Genomic DNA, 16,813 nt, shown 5'->3' with positions numbered 1-16,813 from the left:
TCTTGACTTCCTACTTTTGCATTCTAGTCTCCTTTAATGAAAAGGACATCTTTTTTGGGTGTTAGTTCTAAAAGGTCTTGTAGGTCTTCATAGAACCATTTAACTTCAGCATCTTCAGCATTACTGGTCAGGGCATAGACTTGGATTACTGGATTTGCCTTGAAATGAATGGTTGGCCTTGAAAATGAATAGAGATTATTCTGTCATTTTTGAGATGCATCCAAGTGCTTCATTTCAGATTCTTTTGTTGACTATCATGGCCACTCCATTTCTTCTAAGGGATTCCTGCCCACAGTAGTAGATTTAATGGACTATATTATATCAAATTCAAAGATAATATTCATTAGCAGCAAAAACATAGAGTAATTATGAATAAGGTAGAAGATATCTAAATCTCTTATATCTTGAAAGAATTCAAAGAAGTTTAAGAAATGTCTTTGTTGATGGGAAATAAAATCTGTATCAACATCTAGAAGAAGAAATGTATCTAAAGAAGAGTTCTCTGAGTAAATTTTAGGCCCTGTGACAATAGAGGAATACCCAGCAATATAAAGATATGAATGGGGAGAACATTAATGCAGGGGTCCCCAACCCCTGGGCCACAGGTGCAGGTCAGTGGCCTCTTAGGAACCGGGCTCCATAGTAGGAGGTAAGTGGCAGATGATCCAGTGAAGCTTCACCTGTATTTATGGCCACTCCTCATTGCTAGCATCTCCCCGGCCTGTGTAAAAATTGTCTTCCATGAACCAGTTCCTGATGCCAAAATTGTTGGGACTGTTGACATCATGTGTTCAGTCTCCACCTCTCCACCTGCCCTGGTCAGAAGGACCAGAGAGAATATCAAAATCATGTAATTTTTCTCCAAATTATAGAATATAGGTTTAATGAAATTTGATCAAAGTCCTTAACAGGTTTTTAAAAAATTGGGGTCTGACAAGCTGATGAAAGGCAAAGTGTCAAAGATAAGACAAGCATCCCTGGAGAAGAAAAGCAAAGGTGTGGGGGGTGGGGGTGGGGGAAGGGAGTAGTTCTTTACCTGAAAATGAGAAATATTGTGAAGCTACAATTCTCTTATGACAGGTGGTTTTGGTATGGGGAAAGACAAAGAAACAATGAAACAGAATAGGGAGCCTGGAAAGAGATCCATTCATTTAAGAAAATCTGGTGTACAACGATGCTAATATTGCAGATTAGTGATGAGTCACAGAAGGGAAATTGAAAGTATTTCCTATGTCATACTCTATAGAGATAATCATTAAATGCGTATTAAGGGCTGAAGGGTGAGAGATAAACAATTTCAGAAGAAAACATAGAAAAATAGATTTATGACCTCTGATTATTAAATTATATCTTACATAAGACTTCCTAAAAATAGACTGCTGTAAAAGAAAGGGCAAATACTCTGGCTTATTTAAATTAAGAACTTCTGCTTTCAAAAGGCAGAATAAGACAATCCAAAACATTTGAAACATGTAACTAACAAAAATCACCGTCCAGAGTGTACCCAAAAGCTGACTAAAAGCAATGAGTAAAAGATAAAAAGACATTTCCAAAATTAAGGAAAGCCATGCATTTCACGAAACATGGACATGTGCGGTGAACACACAAAAGCACGGGCCCCTCTACCCCTCCGCCCCAGATACATAGAGAGTTAACTCATTACAAATCAGGGAAATGCAAGAGTGATGCCATTCTCATGGCTGAATAAGAGTTTTCTTCTCTCTTCCCCACAAAGAATGTTGATTTAGACAGTCACCCATGGATAAGATGGGCTTCCTAGGTGGCTCGGTGGGTAAAGGATCCCACTGCAATGCAGGAGACCCAGGTTTGATCCCTGGGTGAGAAAGATTCCCTGGAGAAGGAAATGGCAACCCACTCCAGTATTCTTGCCTGGAGAATCCCATGGACAGAGAAGCCTGGTGGGCTACAGTCCACAGGGTCAGTCAAAAAAGTCAGACACGACAGAAGCAACTGAGCACACACAGTACTGTGGACAAGACAGCCTTTGCACAAGTACAGGAGTCCTTGGAGGTTCTAGAGCACCATAGGAGCAAAAATTCTAGGATTGGATGCATCGAAGAGGATAAGAAGAATATTTCACTTTATCCACATCATCCCTTCCCAAGGGTAGCTCAGCTCAGGACCAAGAGAGATCTTCTTGGCAACACTCCTGAGTGTGAAAAGAGTGGGCCCAGATAGTGAGCAGGTGGAGTGGGACTCTGTGGCGTTGGGAGAAAGTAAACACACTCCACCATCTAGCTAAGGGGCTTCCCAGGTGGTGCTAGGGGTAAAAAATCCACCTGTCAATACAGGAGATGAGGGTTCCATCCCTGGGATGGGAAAATCCCCTGGAGGAGGAAATGGCAACCCACTCCAGCATCCTTGGCTGGAGAATCCCATGGACAGAAGAGCCTGGTGGGCTACAGTCCATGGGACTTCAGAATGTCAGGCACAACTGAGCAACTGAAGGGGCACACACACACACACACAGAGAGAATATCAGCTAAAGAAGAATATCAGCTCCAGGCCTGGCTTTGGGAGATTAAAAGAAGGCAGGCACAATGCTAAAGGAATTCTGCCACAAGAGGGAGCAACAAGACTGGAGCAGGTGTATCCATAGCCAATGCAGAAAAGCCTTAGAATCCCTACCAAGGCTGATGGACGGTATTTCTCTCTACACCAGATGGAGACCATCTATTAACACGGGACTGGTGAGGGATGAAAGCCATGTAAATAGTCTTACTTCTGGACCATATGTGCGTACGCTTGCACGAAGAAGGGTAGTTCCTGAAAGCCAGTGACATTATCCTACAGGGAGCACAGAAGATCCAAGGACACAGCTGAGTTAAGCCTCCCCCGTGTCCTTCCCTGTGTCTTCCTAGAAGAGCAGAGATATGACCTGTGGACTGCAGCTTCTGCCTGATGGCCAAGCTCAGGTGTGTTTAGTGAATGGGGGTGATGTCTTTCAAAGCTTCCCTTGTTGTTGTTCTGAAAAACACAAACCATTTTGGTTGAGTATCTTGTTCTTTTGCATTTAAGTGAATGTGAAGAGAAATACAATGTCTGTTCTTGATTAGTTCACACTCATTTCATGAAAATTTTATCATATTTTTGTTTTGCTTGGAAAACCAAAGGGAACTTGCTATTTCAATGTTTCAGAGGCAGAGGATTTAGGTTTTATACAGAGAAGGGGCCTTTAAAAAAAAACAAAATTCAGCAAATCCTTGCTTTGGGTCAGTCCCAAAACCACAGGCCCAGAATCACTGCAGCATTTTCACATGACGTTATTAATGCTCATGATGATCCCACACAGGTCGGTAAGGGGCTTCCCAGGTGGCACTAGTGGTAAAGAACTCGCTTGCCAATGCAAGAGACGGAGACCTAAGAGACGTTGGTTCAATCCCTGGGTCAGGAAGATCCCCTGGAGGAGGACATGGTAATTCACTCCAGTATTCTTGCCTGGAGAATCCCATGGACAGAGGAGCCTGGTGGGCTACAGTCCATAGGGTTGCAGAGAGTCAGACACGACTGAAACAACTTAGAAAAGAAAGCACCTGTTACCAACATCTAAAACAAAGCACTGTAGATGCATAACTGAACTATCCATCTGAACTGTATCTTTTTTTGTGTGCAGTTCCCACAGGGATCGAACTCACGTCTCCTGCATCACCAGGTGGAATCTTTATCACTGAACCACCTGCGAAGCCTGATGGTCACATGTAGTTTTAAATTTTCTACTAGAGATACTTTGAAAGGTTAAAAAAAAAAAGAAAAAATTAATACCAATACCATGTTTTAGCTAATATTATCATTTCAAATGTGTCCAACACAAAATTATTAATGAGGTTTCTAAAAATAATTATTTGAGATTCTGTGTACATTCTTATAGACTTAAAATTTATTTTATACTTAGAGTGTATTTTAATTTGGATGCTAAATTTTCAACAATTAGGTGAAAGTCAATCTTTCTAACACTAAAGCTGTGTCTAATAGAAAAGTATTTTATACTGATTCAGTTTTTTTGAATTTCAATTTCAATTAATTAAAATTAAATGCAGCTAAAAATTTAACTCCTCGGTTGCACCAGCCATGTAGCAAGTGTTCAGTGGCTACAGGTTGCCATATTGGACTGTTCTTGGAGAGAAACTGAAGAGTTTTCAGAACTAAAGTGACACAATCTGATTTGCACTCCTAAACATCAATTCAGGCTTCTGTATAGAGTGTGGATTAGACTAGGAAAAAGGCAGTTGAGAGACAAGATGTAGAAGGCTACTGCAGGGGTCCTGGCAAGAGATGATGACAGCCAGGTGCAGAGGAACTGATGGCAGAAACACAAGGGAAGGAAGAGATGCAAACAGTCCTCTTGAAAAAGACTTCCCTTTGTGGTAACAGAATGCTGTTTTACTTGGACCTATCCTTCCACTGAAAACAAACAAACAAACAGGAAAAGCTGGATAAATATGAAAGTAACCAAAAGAAAATTGAACAGCCAAAAAGACAGCAAGGAGCCATTAGGCAAAAATGCAAAGAAAGCAGAAACTCAGGGATGCAGAAAACCGAACTGGAGAGACACTTTTCCCTGAAAGCATTTGTCAATTCAGATTCATCCGGGCTCTGGTTTAGTGGCTATGGTAGGAGCCCTGGTTCCAGCCTTGGTGAGGAATTTTACTCCACACTCTCCTCATCTTATCCAGGGAGCCCCAGATGCTATACCCTCAACTTCTGTATGAGTCAGGCCTTCAATTCACCCCTGCTTGCCATAGGAGAAGGCATCAGAGCTAACTTTGGCACCAAGAAAAACAGGACTTAAAAAAAGAAAAGAAAAATCTGTTCCTGAGAAGTTGGGATCATTGTTTTTGTACACTTTTAGCCCAGGTTCAACTGTCAGATCAACATATGGGTCTTTACTTGCTCAAGTTGATCTAAGATGATAATCCAGAATTTTAGTGCTCCCAAGAGCCAGAAAGAATCATATACAAATATTTCTCTATTCTAGTCCCAAAAGCCTACCTACAAATGATATTGCAAGAACAGTAAACATTACAAAGTGGAAAAACAAAACAAAACAGGTCAAACATAGAAAAAAAGAGACACAACAACCACTGTGAGAAAAGAGAACAGAAGTGCCAAATATTAAAACTCTCACACAACAACCACTGTGAGAAAAGAGAAACAGAAGTGCCAAATATTAAAACTCTCACACTTATCTCACCTACCGATTATAAAAAACCACATGCACATTTCAGCTTGAAAACATTTATAGGAAACAGAAAGTTAAATAAAACAGAGTTGAAAAGAATAACAGCTTCTGAAAGTGAAAAACCAAGCAATCTACTCAGGGTGTGTCTTTAATAGTAGGTAAGAAGCAGTTTGAAGAGTAAAGGATTTAATTAGATTGGAAGAAGTAATCCAAAATGCAGCCCAAAGAAAGAGATGGAAAACAGCAGCAAGATTTTAGGAAAATGAAAGGCAAAGAGGAATGGCCTAACATCCGGAATTAAAGTTCCGGTAGGAAGTACATGTAGAGAGTAGACTTGTGGACACAGAGAGGGAGTGAGGGAGTGGGATAATTGAGAAAGTAGCATCAACAGAGATACACTGTTAGGTGTAAGATGGCTGACAGGAAGTTACTGCGTAGCACAGGAAGTCCAGTCTGGTGCTCTGTTACGACCTGAAGAGATGCGATGGGTGGTGGGGGAGGTTACTGAGGGAGGGAGGGGATGTATGCATTAATATAATTGTAGCTGATTTGCATTATTGTAGGGCAGAAACACGGAGAAGGCAATGGCGCCCCACTCCAGTACTCTTGCCTGGAAAATCCCATGGACAGAAGAGCCTGGTGGGCTGCAGTCCATGGGGTCGCTAAGAGTCAGACACGACTGAGTGACTTCATTTTCACTTTTCACTTTCATGCTGCTTTGGAAAAGGAAATGGCAACCCACTCCAGTGTTCTTGCCTGGAGAATCCCAAGGATGGGGAGCCTGGTGGGCTGCCGTCTATGGGTCGCACAGGGTCGGACACGACTGAAGCGACTTAGCAGCAGCAGCAGGGCAGAAACAACACAACATTGTAAAAATTCTTTAGATATATTTAAAGAAAGGAAAAGAGTTCCAGTAGGAGGCAGAAAGGGAGTGAGGTAGGCAGTTTGTGAGGGTTTCATGGCTGAGGATTTTCTAGGGTAATGAATCATAACAAGTAAAGAAGCATAATATTGTCAAGGGGTAATAAACTGAACAACACAGAAAACAGGCAGACAAAAGAAGACAAGTAGGGAGAAGGCTTCCCTGGTGGCTCAGTAGAAAAGAATCTGCCTGCCAAGCAGAAGACAGGGGTTCAATCCCTGGGTCAGGAATATCCCGTGAGGAGGAAATGGCAACCCACTCCAGTACTCTTGCCTGGAGAATTCCATGGACAGAGGAGCCTGGCAGGCTGCAGTCTACAGGGTCACAGAAAGAGTTGGACATGACTGAGTGACTAAATGACAGGACAGGGAAGAAGACAGGAGACAGACTTCTCAGAAGCAACAATGGAAACTAGTACTGATCTACTCAACACCTAAGAATATGGTCGCTAGCAAAAATGAAAGATATAAATAAACATAAAAATAATAAAATATAAATAAATAAAAGGAAAAAAAAAGGCATTTTCTAGATGAGTTTCCCAGCAACAGAGACTCTCACTAGAGGAAATCCTACAGGCAAAAAAATAAATGTATACGTAGGAGTGAAGAGCAAGGGTTATAAATAACAGTTCAGTAATTAAGGCTCTGCACTTCCAGTGCAGAGGCCTCGGGTTCAGTCCCTGGTTGGGAAACTGAGATTCCACATACAGTGCAACCAAAAAAAAAACACATGCTTTTAATTAAAAAAAAAAAATATATATATATATATATATATATATAAGCAAGTCTAAGTGAGCCTTCACCATATAAAACAGTAATGATCACTGTAGATTTTTAGGTATCTTCGATGTATGATGTGCATGTTTCTGCTTACAGCCCTAAGAAATCTTCTGTGAAGATTTGTAAAACTGTTCAATATCCTGTGTATATATGTGTATGCTTGCCTTCAGATGTGCTGCACTCACAGGATGAAATTAGATTTAAAGGAAGAGATGATGGCTCAGATAATTTGGGTTTATTCAGATTACTGTGTGTCACTAGTCCATGAGCAAAAACAACTTTAGAAATGTGAACTTGGTCCCTTGGTCATATAATTGTATGCTATTTGAAGAGAAGGTTGACAGTGTTCATTCTCTTCCAACTGGATTTAGACTAAGTTCACAAGTTGACGACCTAGAGGACTAGGATAGGTGGGGAGAGGGAGGCTCAAGAGAGAGAGGATATATATACATTGCTGTTTTGGGGGCTTCCCAGGTGGCACTGCTGCTAAGTCGCTTCAGTCGTGTCCGACTCTTAGCGACCCCATGGACTGCAGCCTACCAGGCTCCTCCATCCATGGGATTTTCCAGGCAAGAGTACTGGAGTGGGGTGCCATTGCCTTCTCCTCCCAGGTGGCACTAGTGGTAAAGAACTCGCTTGCCAATGCAAGAGACGGAGACCTAAGAGACGTTGGTTCAATCCCTGGGTCAGGAAGATCCCCTGGAGGAGGACATGGTAATTCACTCCAGTATTCTTGCCTGGAGAATCCCATGGACAGAGGAGCCTGGTGGGCTACAGTCCATAGGGTTGCAGAGAGTCAGACACGACTGAAACAACTTAGAAAAGAAAGCACCTGTTACCAACATCTAAAACAAAGCACTGTAGATGCATAACTGAACTATCCATCTGAACTGTATCTTTTTTTGTGTGCAGTTCCCACAGGGATCGAACTCACGTCTCCTGCATCACCAGGTGGAATCTTTATCACTGAACCACCTGCGAAGCCTGATGGTCACATGTAGTTTTAAATTTTCTACTAGAGATACTTTGAAAGGTTAAAAAAAAAAAGAAAAAATTAATACCAATACTATGTTTTAGCTAATATTATCATTTCAAATGTGTCCAACACAAAATTATTAATGAGGTTTCTAAAAATAATTATTTGAGATTCTGTGTACATTCTTATAGACTTAAAATTTATTTTATACTTAGAGTGTATTTTAATTTGGATGCTAAATTTTCAACAATTAGGTGAAAGTCAATCTTTCTAACACTAAAGCTGTGTCTAATAGAAAAGTATTTTATACTGATTCAGTTTTTTTGAATTTCAATTTCAATTAATTAAAATTAAATGCAGCTAAAAATTTAACTCCTTGGTTGCACCAGCCATGTAGCAAGTGTTCAGTGGCTACAGGTTGCCATATTGGACTGTTCTTGGAGAGAAACTGAAGAGTTTTCAGAACTAAAGTGACACAATCTGATTTGCACTCCTAAACATCAATTCAGGCTTCTGTATAGAGTGTGGATTAGACTAGGAAAAAGGCAGTTGAGAGACAAGATGTAGAAGGCTACTGCAGGGGTCCTGGCAAGAGATGATGACAGCCAGGTGCAGAGGAACTGATGGCAGAAACACAAGGGAAGGAAGAGATGCAAACAGTCCTCTTGAAAAAGACTTCCCTTTGTGGTAACAGAATGCTGTTTTACTTGGACCTATCCTTCCACTGAAAACAAACAAACAAACAGGAAAAGCTGGATAAATATGAAAGTAACCAAAAGAAAATTGAACAGCCAAAAAGACAGCAAGGAGCCATTAGGCAAAAATGCAAAGAAAGCAGAAACTCAGGGATGCAGAAAACCGAACTGGAGAGACACTTTTCCCTGAAAGCATTTGTCAATTCAGATTCATCCGGGCTCTGGTTTAGCAGCTATGGTAGGAGCCCTGGTTCCAGCCTTGGTGAGGAATTTTACTCCACACTCTCCTCATCTTATCCAGGGAGCCCCAGATGCTATACCCTCAACTTCTGTATGAGTCAGGCCTTCAATTCACCCCTGCTTGCCATAGGAGAAGGCATCAGAGCTAACTTTGGCACCAAGAAAAACAGGACTTAAAAAAAAGAAAAGAAAAATCTGTTCCTGAGAAGTTGGGATCATTGTTTTTGTACATTTTTAGCCCAGGTTCAACTGTCAGATCAACATATGGGTCTTTACTTGCTCAAGTTGATCTAAGATAATAATCCAGAATTTTAGTGCTCCCAAGAGCCAGAAAGAATCATATACAAATATTTATCTATTCTAGTCCCAAAAGCCTGCCTACAAATGATATTGCAAGAACAGTAAACATTACAAAGTGGAAAAACAAAACAAAACAGGTCAAACATAGAAAAAAAGAGACACAACAACCACTGTGAGAAAAGAGAAACAGAAGTGCCAAATATTAAAACTCTCACACTTATCTCACCTACCGATTATAAAGAACCACATGCACATTTCAGCTTGAAAACATTTATAGGAAACAGAAAGTTAAATAAAACAGAGTTGAAAAGAATAACAGCTTCTGAAAGTGAAAAACCAAGCAATCTACTCAGGGTGTGTCTTTAATAGTAGGTAAGAAGCAGTTTGAAGAGTAAAGGATTTAATTAGATTGGAAGAAGTAATCCAAAATGCAGCCCAAAGAAAGAGATGGAAAACAGCAGCAAGATTTTAGGAAAATGAAAGGCAAAGAGGAATGGCCTAACATCCGGAATTAAAGTTCCGGTAGGAAGTACATGTAGAGAGTAGACTTGTGGACACAGAGAGGGAGTGAGGGAGTGGGATAATTGAGAAAGTAGCATCAACAGAGATACACTGTTAGGTGTAAGATGGCCGACAGGAAGTTATTGCGTAGCACAGGAAGTCCAGTCTGGTGCTCTGTTACGACCTGAAGAGATGCGATGGGTGGTGGGGGAGGTTACTGAGGGAGGGAGGGGATGTATGCATTAATATAATTGTAGTTGATTTGCATTATTGTAGGGCAGAAACACGGAGAAGGCAATGGCGCCCCACTCCAGTACTCTTGCCTGGAAAATCCCATGGACAGAAGAGCCTGGTGGGCTGCAGTCCATGGGGTCGCTAAGAGTCAGACACGACTGAGTGACTTCATTTTCACTTTTCACTTTCATGCTGCTTTGGAAAAGGAAATGGCAACCCACTCCAGTGTTCTTGCCTGGAGAATCCCAAGGATGGGGAGCCTGGTGGGCTGCCGTCTATGGGTCGCACAGGGTCGGACACGACTGAAGCGACTTAGCAGCAGCAGCAGGGCAGAAACAACACAACATTGTAAAAATTCTTTAGATATATTTAAAGAAAGGAAAAGAGTTCCAGTAGGAGGCAGAAAGGGAGTGAGGTAGGCAGTTTGTGAGGGTTTCATGGCTGAGGATTTTCTAGGGTAATGAATCATAACAAGTAAAGAAGCATAATATTGTCAAGGGGTAATAAACTGAACAACACAGAAAACAGGCAGACAAAAGAAGACAAGTAGGGAGAAGGCTTCCCTGGTGGCTCAGTAGAAAAGAATCTGCCTGCCAAGCAGAAGACAGGGGTTCAATCCCTGGGTCAGGAATATCCCGTGAGGAGGAAATGGCAACCCACTCCAGTACTCTTGCCTGGAGAATTCCATGGACAGAGGAGCCTGGCAGGCTGCAGTCTACAGGGTCACAGAAAGAGTTGGACATGACTGAGTGACTAAATGACAGGACAGGGAAGAAGACAGGAGACAGACTTCTCAGAAGCAACAATGGAAACTAGTACTGATCTACTCAACACCTAAGAATATGGTCGCTAGCAAAAATGAAAGATATAAATAAACATAAAAATAATAAAATATAAATAAATAAAAGGAAAAAAAAAGGCATTTTCTAGATGAGTTTCCCAGCAACAGAGACTCTCACTAGAGGAAATCCTACAGGCAAAAAAATGTATGTATACATAGGAGTGAAGAGCAAGGGTTATAAATAACAGTCCAGTAATTAAGGCTCTGCACTTCCAGTGCAGAGGCCTCGGGTTCAGTCCCTGGTTGGGAAACTGAGATTCCACATACAGTGCAACCAAAAAAAAAAATGTTTTTAATTAAAAAAAAAAAAATATATATATATATATAAGCAAGTCTAAGTGAGCCTTCACCATATAAAACAGTAATGATCACTGTAGATTTTTAGGTATCTTCAATGTATGATGTGCATGTTTCTGCTTACAGCCCTAAGAAATCTTCTGTGAAGATTTGTAAAACTGTTCAATATCCTGTGTATATATGTGTATGCTTGCCTTCAGACGTGCTGCACTCACAGGATGAAATTAGATTTAAGGGAAGAGATGATGGCTCAGATAATTTGGGTTTATTCAGATTACTGTATGTCACTAGTCCATGAGCAAAAACAACTTTAGAAATGTGAACTTGGTCCCTTGGTCATATAATTGTATGGTATTTGAAGAGAAGGTTGACAGTGTTCATTCTCTTCCAACTGGATTTAGACAAAGTAAGTTCACAAGTTGACGACCTAGAGGACTAGGATAGGTGGGGAGAGGGAGGCTCAAGAGAGACAGGATATATATACATTGCTGTTTTGGGGGCTTCCCAGGTGGCGCTGCTGCTAAGTCACTTCAGTCGTGTCTGACTCTGTGCGACCCCATAGATAGCAGCCCACCAGGCTCTCCCATCCCTGGGATTCTCCAGGCAAGAACACTGGAGTGGGTTGCCATTTCCTTCTCCAGTGCATCAAAGTGAAAAGTGAAAGTGAAGTCGCTCAGTCATGTCCGACTCTTAGCGACCCCCTGGACTGCAGCCTACCAGGCTCCTCCGTCCATGGGATTTTCCAGGCAAGAGTACTGGAGTGGGGTGCCATTGCCTTCTCCTCCCAGGTGGCACTAGTAGTAAATAAAAAGTAAAAGAACATGTGATATCAGTGATGGTGAAAGTTGCTCAGTGTCCGACTCTGCGACCCCATGCACTATACAGTCCACGGAATTCTCCAGGCCAGAATACTGGAGTGGGTAGCCGTTCCCTTCTCCAGGGGATCTTCCCAACCCAAGGATTGAACCCAGGTCTCTTGCATTGCAGATGGATTCTTTACCAACTGAGCTATCAGAGAAGCCCAAGTGGTAAAGGACCCACCTGCTAATGCAGGAGACAGACACTGGTTCAGTCCCTGGGTTGGGAAGATCCCCTGGGGGAGGGCATGGCGACCCACTCCAGTATTTTGCCTGGAGAATCCCATGGACAGTGGAACCTGGTGGGCTACAGTCCATAGGGTTGCAGAGTCAGATACAACTGAAGCAACTTAGCATGCCGGCACACTGTTGTTGTTTAGTCGCTAAGTCGTGCCTGACTCTTTTGCAACCCTATGGACTGTAGCTGTGGGATTTTCCAGGCAAGAATACTGTAGTGGTTTACCATTTTCTCCTCCAGGGAATCTTTCTGACCCAGGGTTTGAACCCGCATCTCCTGCATTGCAGGTGGATTCTCTATGGCTAAGCCACCGGGGAAGCCCATATCTATATATAAATAATTATGAATGATTGGTGGTGTTGTACAGCAGAAACCAACATAACACACTCTAAGGCAATTATCCTCTAATTTAAAAAATAAGTAAAATTTTAAAGTATAAAAATTAAAAAAATAAGTTCAGAAGTTAAGAAGGAAAATATCTTAGACAAAACTAAGTGAAGTAATCAGAAGTAATCAATAATGTGAAGGGCATTCACACTTACCAAACTGTCAGAAGCAAACATTTTGACCCCTCATCACTAATAAAAGAACAATCCCTACAGCTACTAAGGTGTCGACCAAAAAAAATATATATATATATATACAACTAGAGAGTTGTGAGTTAAGTTTTATTTGGGGCAAAATGAGGACTGCAGACAGGGAGGCAGTACCTCAGATACCTGAGAGACTGCTCCAAAGTGGCAGTGGGGGAAAGTCAATATATAAGGTTTCAGTGAAGGGGGAGTTCAATGTCATGAAGCACCCATTTTACAAAAGGTTTTTTGTTAGTCATGAGGATCTGATGTCACCATGAAGGGATTTAGTGCTTCTCTAGATGTGAGAGAGAATATGTTATGACCAACCTAGATAGCATATTGAAAAGCAGAGACATTGCTTTGTCAACAAAGGTCCGTCTAGTCAAGGCTATGGTTTTTCCAGTGGTCATGTATGGATGTGAGAGTTGGACTGTGAAGAAAGCTGAGCGCCGAAGAATTGATGCTTTTGAACTGTGGTGTTGGAGAAGACTCTTGAGAGTCCCTTGGACTGCAAGGAGATCCAACCAGTCCATTCTGAAGGAGATCAGCCCTGGGATTTCTTTGGAAGGAATGATGCTAAGGCTGAAACTCCAGTACTTTGGCCACCTCATGCGAAGAGTTGACTCATTGGAAAAGACTCTGATGCTGGGAGGGATTGGGGGCAGGAGGAGAAGGGGATGACAGAGGATGAGATGGCTGGATGGCATCACCGACTTGATGGACGTGAGTCTGAGTGAACTCCGGGAGTTGCTGATGGACAGGGAGGCCCGGTGTGCTGCGATTCATGGGGTCACAAAGAGTCGGACACGACTGAGCGACTGAACTGAACTGAACTGAACTAGATATGAGGAGATACAACGATTTAGATCATAAAATCTGTTCCTAAAAACATCCAACTATCTAAAGACCTGTCTCACCAGATTCCCTGGAGCACAGAGTGCCTCACTCCACCCTGAACTCCCTTTGGGGTTGTTGAAGGTCGATAGCTGTAGCAGCATGGGGTTCAATCTCCATAGAGGCAGATGGCAAATGCCTTTTTTGTTCACTCTTTGGCAATGCTCTTGGTAAGTGCCAGTTTGTAGTTGACAAAGGGTAAGCCAGAAATGGTGTTGCGTCAGAAGAAAATACAAGGCAACAGTTTTCACGGCTTTTCAGAGAGAATAATTATCCCTCAGCTTTTCTGAGAAAATAAACTCAGAGAACAAGGGCCCTTAATAATCACACAGGCTTGAAATCCAGACTTACTCATATTTTGGATGCCTGGAAATCCTAGCACAGCTTAGCCTTCCAACGGAGCCCAAAGCTCTGACCTGGTTGATTTGCTTGTTTACCACCAAAACAGGAGAGCTGAACCTGGGTCCTGCAGGTGTGCAGTGTGAAGGTCCCCATGTGTGACGTGGTGATGGACTTCTGTTTTGGGGGGAGTCAGGCTATGGGAATAGAATTGTCTGGGTTTGATTTCCAGTCAGCAGTGAGAACTGGGTAAAACTGTCAAGTGGAAATCCTGTGTGAGCTGGACTGAGATTATGTGACAAAGTTCACTGCAGGGTGGTTCTCTTATGTCAACTGCAGCCCTAGAGCAAAGAGGCTCTGCCTTGGCCCTGCCTCCTCCTCTGCCTTGGGCACTCCTTCAGGCATGACTCCAGATCAGAAAATTCCTGGAAAGGAGGACTTTGTGGGGAAAAGGAAGAAACAATTCGTGCTAAAGCTGAGCTCAGAAAGAAGGAATCTTGGAAAGCTCCATTTAGGGGAGGAAAGCAGTGAAGCTGAGCTCTATTTATCAAGCAGACGAAATTCAACTACCAAAGAAATTCAACCAATGACTAAAACATTCATGTGATTCCTTACACCTTGAACTTTCTATTATCTATCATTTTTATAATGTCACTTTTCTGGTTACCATGGTTAAGTAACAAACCACTCAGATTCAGTAGCATAGAATAACCATTGTATTGTGAGCACGGCCCTGCAGGGCAGGAATCAGGGCCAGACTCAGCAGAGATGGCTATCTGCTTCACAGTGCTTGGATCCTCAGCTGAGGAGATGGAACTGAAGGTGCCTGGGCAGTGGGAACTTAAGACTCTCCCAGGGGCTTATTCACCCCTGTGCCAAGTGCCCAATGGGGCCCCTACACTTGGCCTCTCTGTGTGGTCTGACATCCTTTTTGATGCCCTGGTGACCCCAGTTGACTTTTCTCATTGTGACTCAGAGCACAGCATGGCAGCTGCATCAGATTTTCTCAACCTGCCTGGGAAGTCATGCTGTGCCACTTCTGCTGAGTTCTACTGGTCACAGGCATGTCACAAGCCCACATACGTCACACAGGCTTCACCCTTTGATGAGAGAATTCAGGCCACATGGTTAAGGAGCATAGAGGGTGGAAGATGCTGTTGGGGTTGCTTTTGAAAGTTGCAGGCAGAGACGGTCATGTCTCTTACTGCAGTGACTAGTAGTCACTTTTTATAGTAGACACCTGTATAGGATGTCTGTGTGGGCAAATTTGCCTTGGGGTGACACAAGAGAAATCATCCCATCACCTTCCCAGGCCATCAGACCTCCTGCACGGTATAAGGAAGAAAGCTAAAGGTTGGCCCAGGCTGTAGAAGTGACTTGGAGAATGAGAACTAGGGAAATGTGTGAGAGCCAGACAGGGCTAAGGCCACCTTGCCGGGACATACCTGTGACAGGGTGGAGGGCCTCCCATGACCTTCTGAACCACTCACTTCTGCTCATTCATATGATCTGGACACCTGCAACGTCTCTCTAGTGGTCCTGACATCCTGAGTAACACACTCTGGGCACCTTGGCCAAACTAAAATCCATCTCACTAAGCTGGGAGAGCTGGTTTGGCAAGAGACCTACTCGTGATTGGGAGGGCTTTAAAATTAAAATGGCAAAACCAATACAATATTGTAAAGTTAAAAAAAATGAAAATAAAAAAATAAAATTTCTTTTTCCAACTTAAAAAAAATTAAATTAAAATTCAGGGAAATGGGGAGATGTGACTCTGACATGTAAAAAGAGGCCTTTGAATGAAAGAGTATGTAATCAGATGAATTTTGCAGAGTCTGCAATGACAATCTATCCTTTTAATGAAAGGATAAAACTGAGCTCCATCCAGTTTCCAGCTCCCTCCCTCCTGCTCCATTTCCTATAAACACTCTCTTTTACTAGAATCTATTTTGTTTTGCAGAAGTAACAGACGTTCAGCTCCTTTTCCTTTATTAAAAAGATCAGGCCCTTTTCCATTTCAGTTTTGGAGTTTTTCCTGAGAGAGGAAGTTGAGTAGCTGCCCAGAAATTGCCAAGTGATGTGATCACCAGAATAATACTTAGGCAGTTGGCGAAGGGTGTGACCTTTAAGTGGCCACTCCTAGGACAACCTATCCCTTCGCTGGCCACAGAAAAGAACTGAAGAAGCCAAGATCAGTCATGTTCTCTGGGACCAGGGTCATTGCTGGATAAAGCGGGTATAAGCCATATGTGTGCCCCTCCCCTCTTCCCAAGCTTCACGTGAGACCTCAACACACAGAAACGCAATGGCCGAAAATAGGAAATCACCCTAACTGCAAGTAAATGGAAAGGAGGGCAAAAGCATGAAAATATCCCTGCCAACCGAGAGCTCATTTTCCAATAGTCTGAACAGCAGTTACCTTAAAACCAGGCTAACACAGCAGCACCATCCCCTGGATTCTGCCCAGCCTTCAGGCCCTTTTCCCCACCAGGAGAGCCCTCAGGCATCAGAAGCATGTACCGTGCATTTGTCCCAAGGCTCCGGTGATGTCCTGGATGGAGACCCTCAGTCGCTGCAGGGCTTGAAGCAAGGAGTCTGGGCTGGACTGCAAGATGGCATTCACGGCCTGAACCAGGGCCTGGAGACAAGATTCAGTCCCTCAGTGCATTCACTTACGATCCACTGAGGTGGGGAGTCCAGGAAGGGCAGCCCTCTGCCTGCTCCCCTGGGGAGCGCTCCTCACTGGATTGGCCGTGAGATCCTCCTGACAGGACAGTCTCTCTGGTCACCAGCTGGATGGACCTGGTTAGGTCTTTCTGGATCTTTCCACTGGCTGCTCCTTCTTGTCCCTCTCAAGGGCCTCCCTCCCTCATTTCCCTCCTTCCTTCTTCTGGAGTTATCACACATGAGCATCCTTCCTACTTC

At 42.9% G+C, this 16,813-nt stretch overlaps 1 protein-coding gene across 4 annotated transcripts in view; it reads right to left on the bottom strand.

Moving 5' to 3' along the window:
- Positions 1 to 16,813, bottom strand: part of IDO2 (indoleamine 2,3-dioxygenase 2) — a 66,111-nt gene that overhangs the window by 15,311 nt on the left and 33,987 nt on the right. For all 4 annotated transcript variants that reach the window (XM_027529971.1, XM_027529970.1, XM_027529969.1 and 1 more), the window contains one exon: positions 16,409 to 16,526. In XM_027529971.1, the coding sequence (XP_027385772.1) occupies positions 16,409 to 16,526 (118 nt within the window). The remainder of the gene's footprint in view (positions 1 to 16,408; positions 16,527 to 16,813) is intronic.

This window comes from Bos indicus x Bos taurus, chromosome 27, assembly GCF_003369695.1.
Source record: "Bos indicus x Bos taurus breed Angus x Brahman F1 hybrid chromosome 27, Bos_hybrid_MaternalHap_v2.0, whole genome shotgun sequence".
Taxonomy (NCBI): domain Eukaryota; kingdom Metazoa; phylum Chordata; class Mammalia; order Artiodactyla; family Bovidae; genus Bos; species Bos indicus x Bos taurus.
This window is presented reverse-complemented; position numbering and strand designations above follow the sequence as displayed.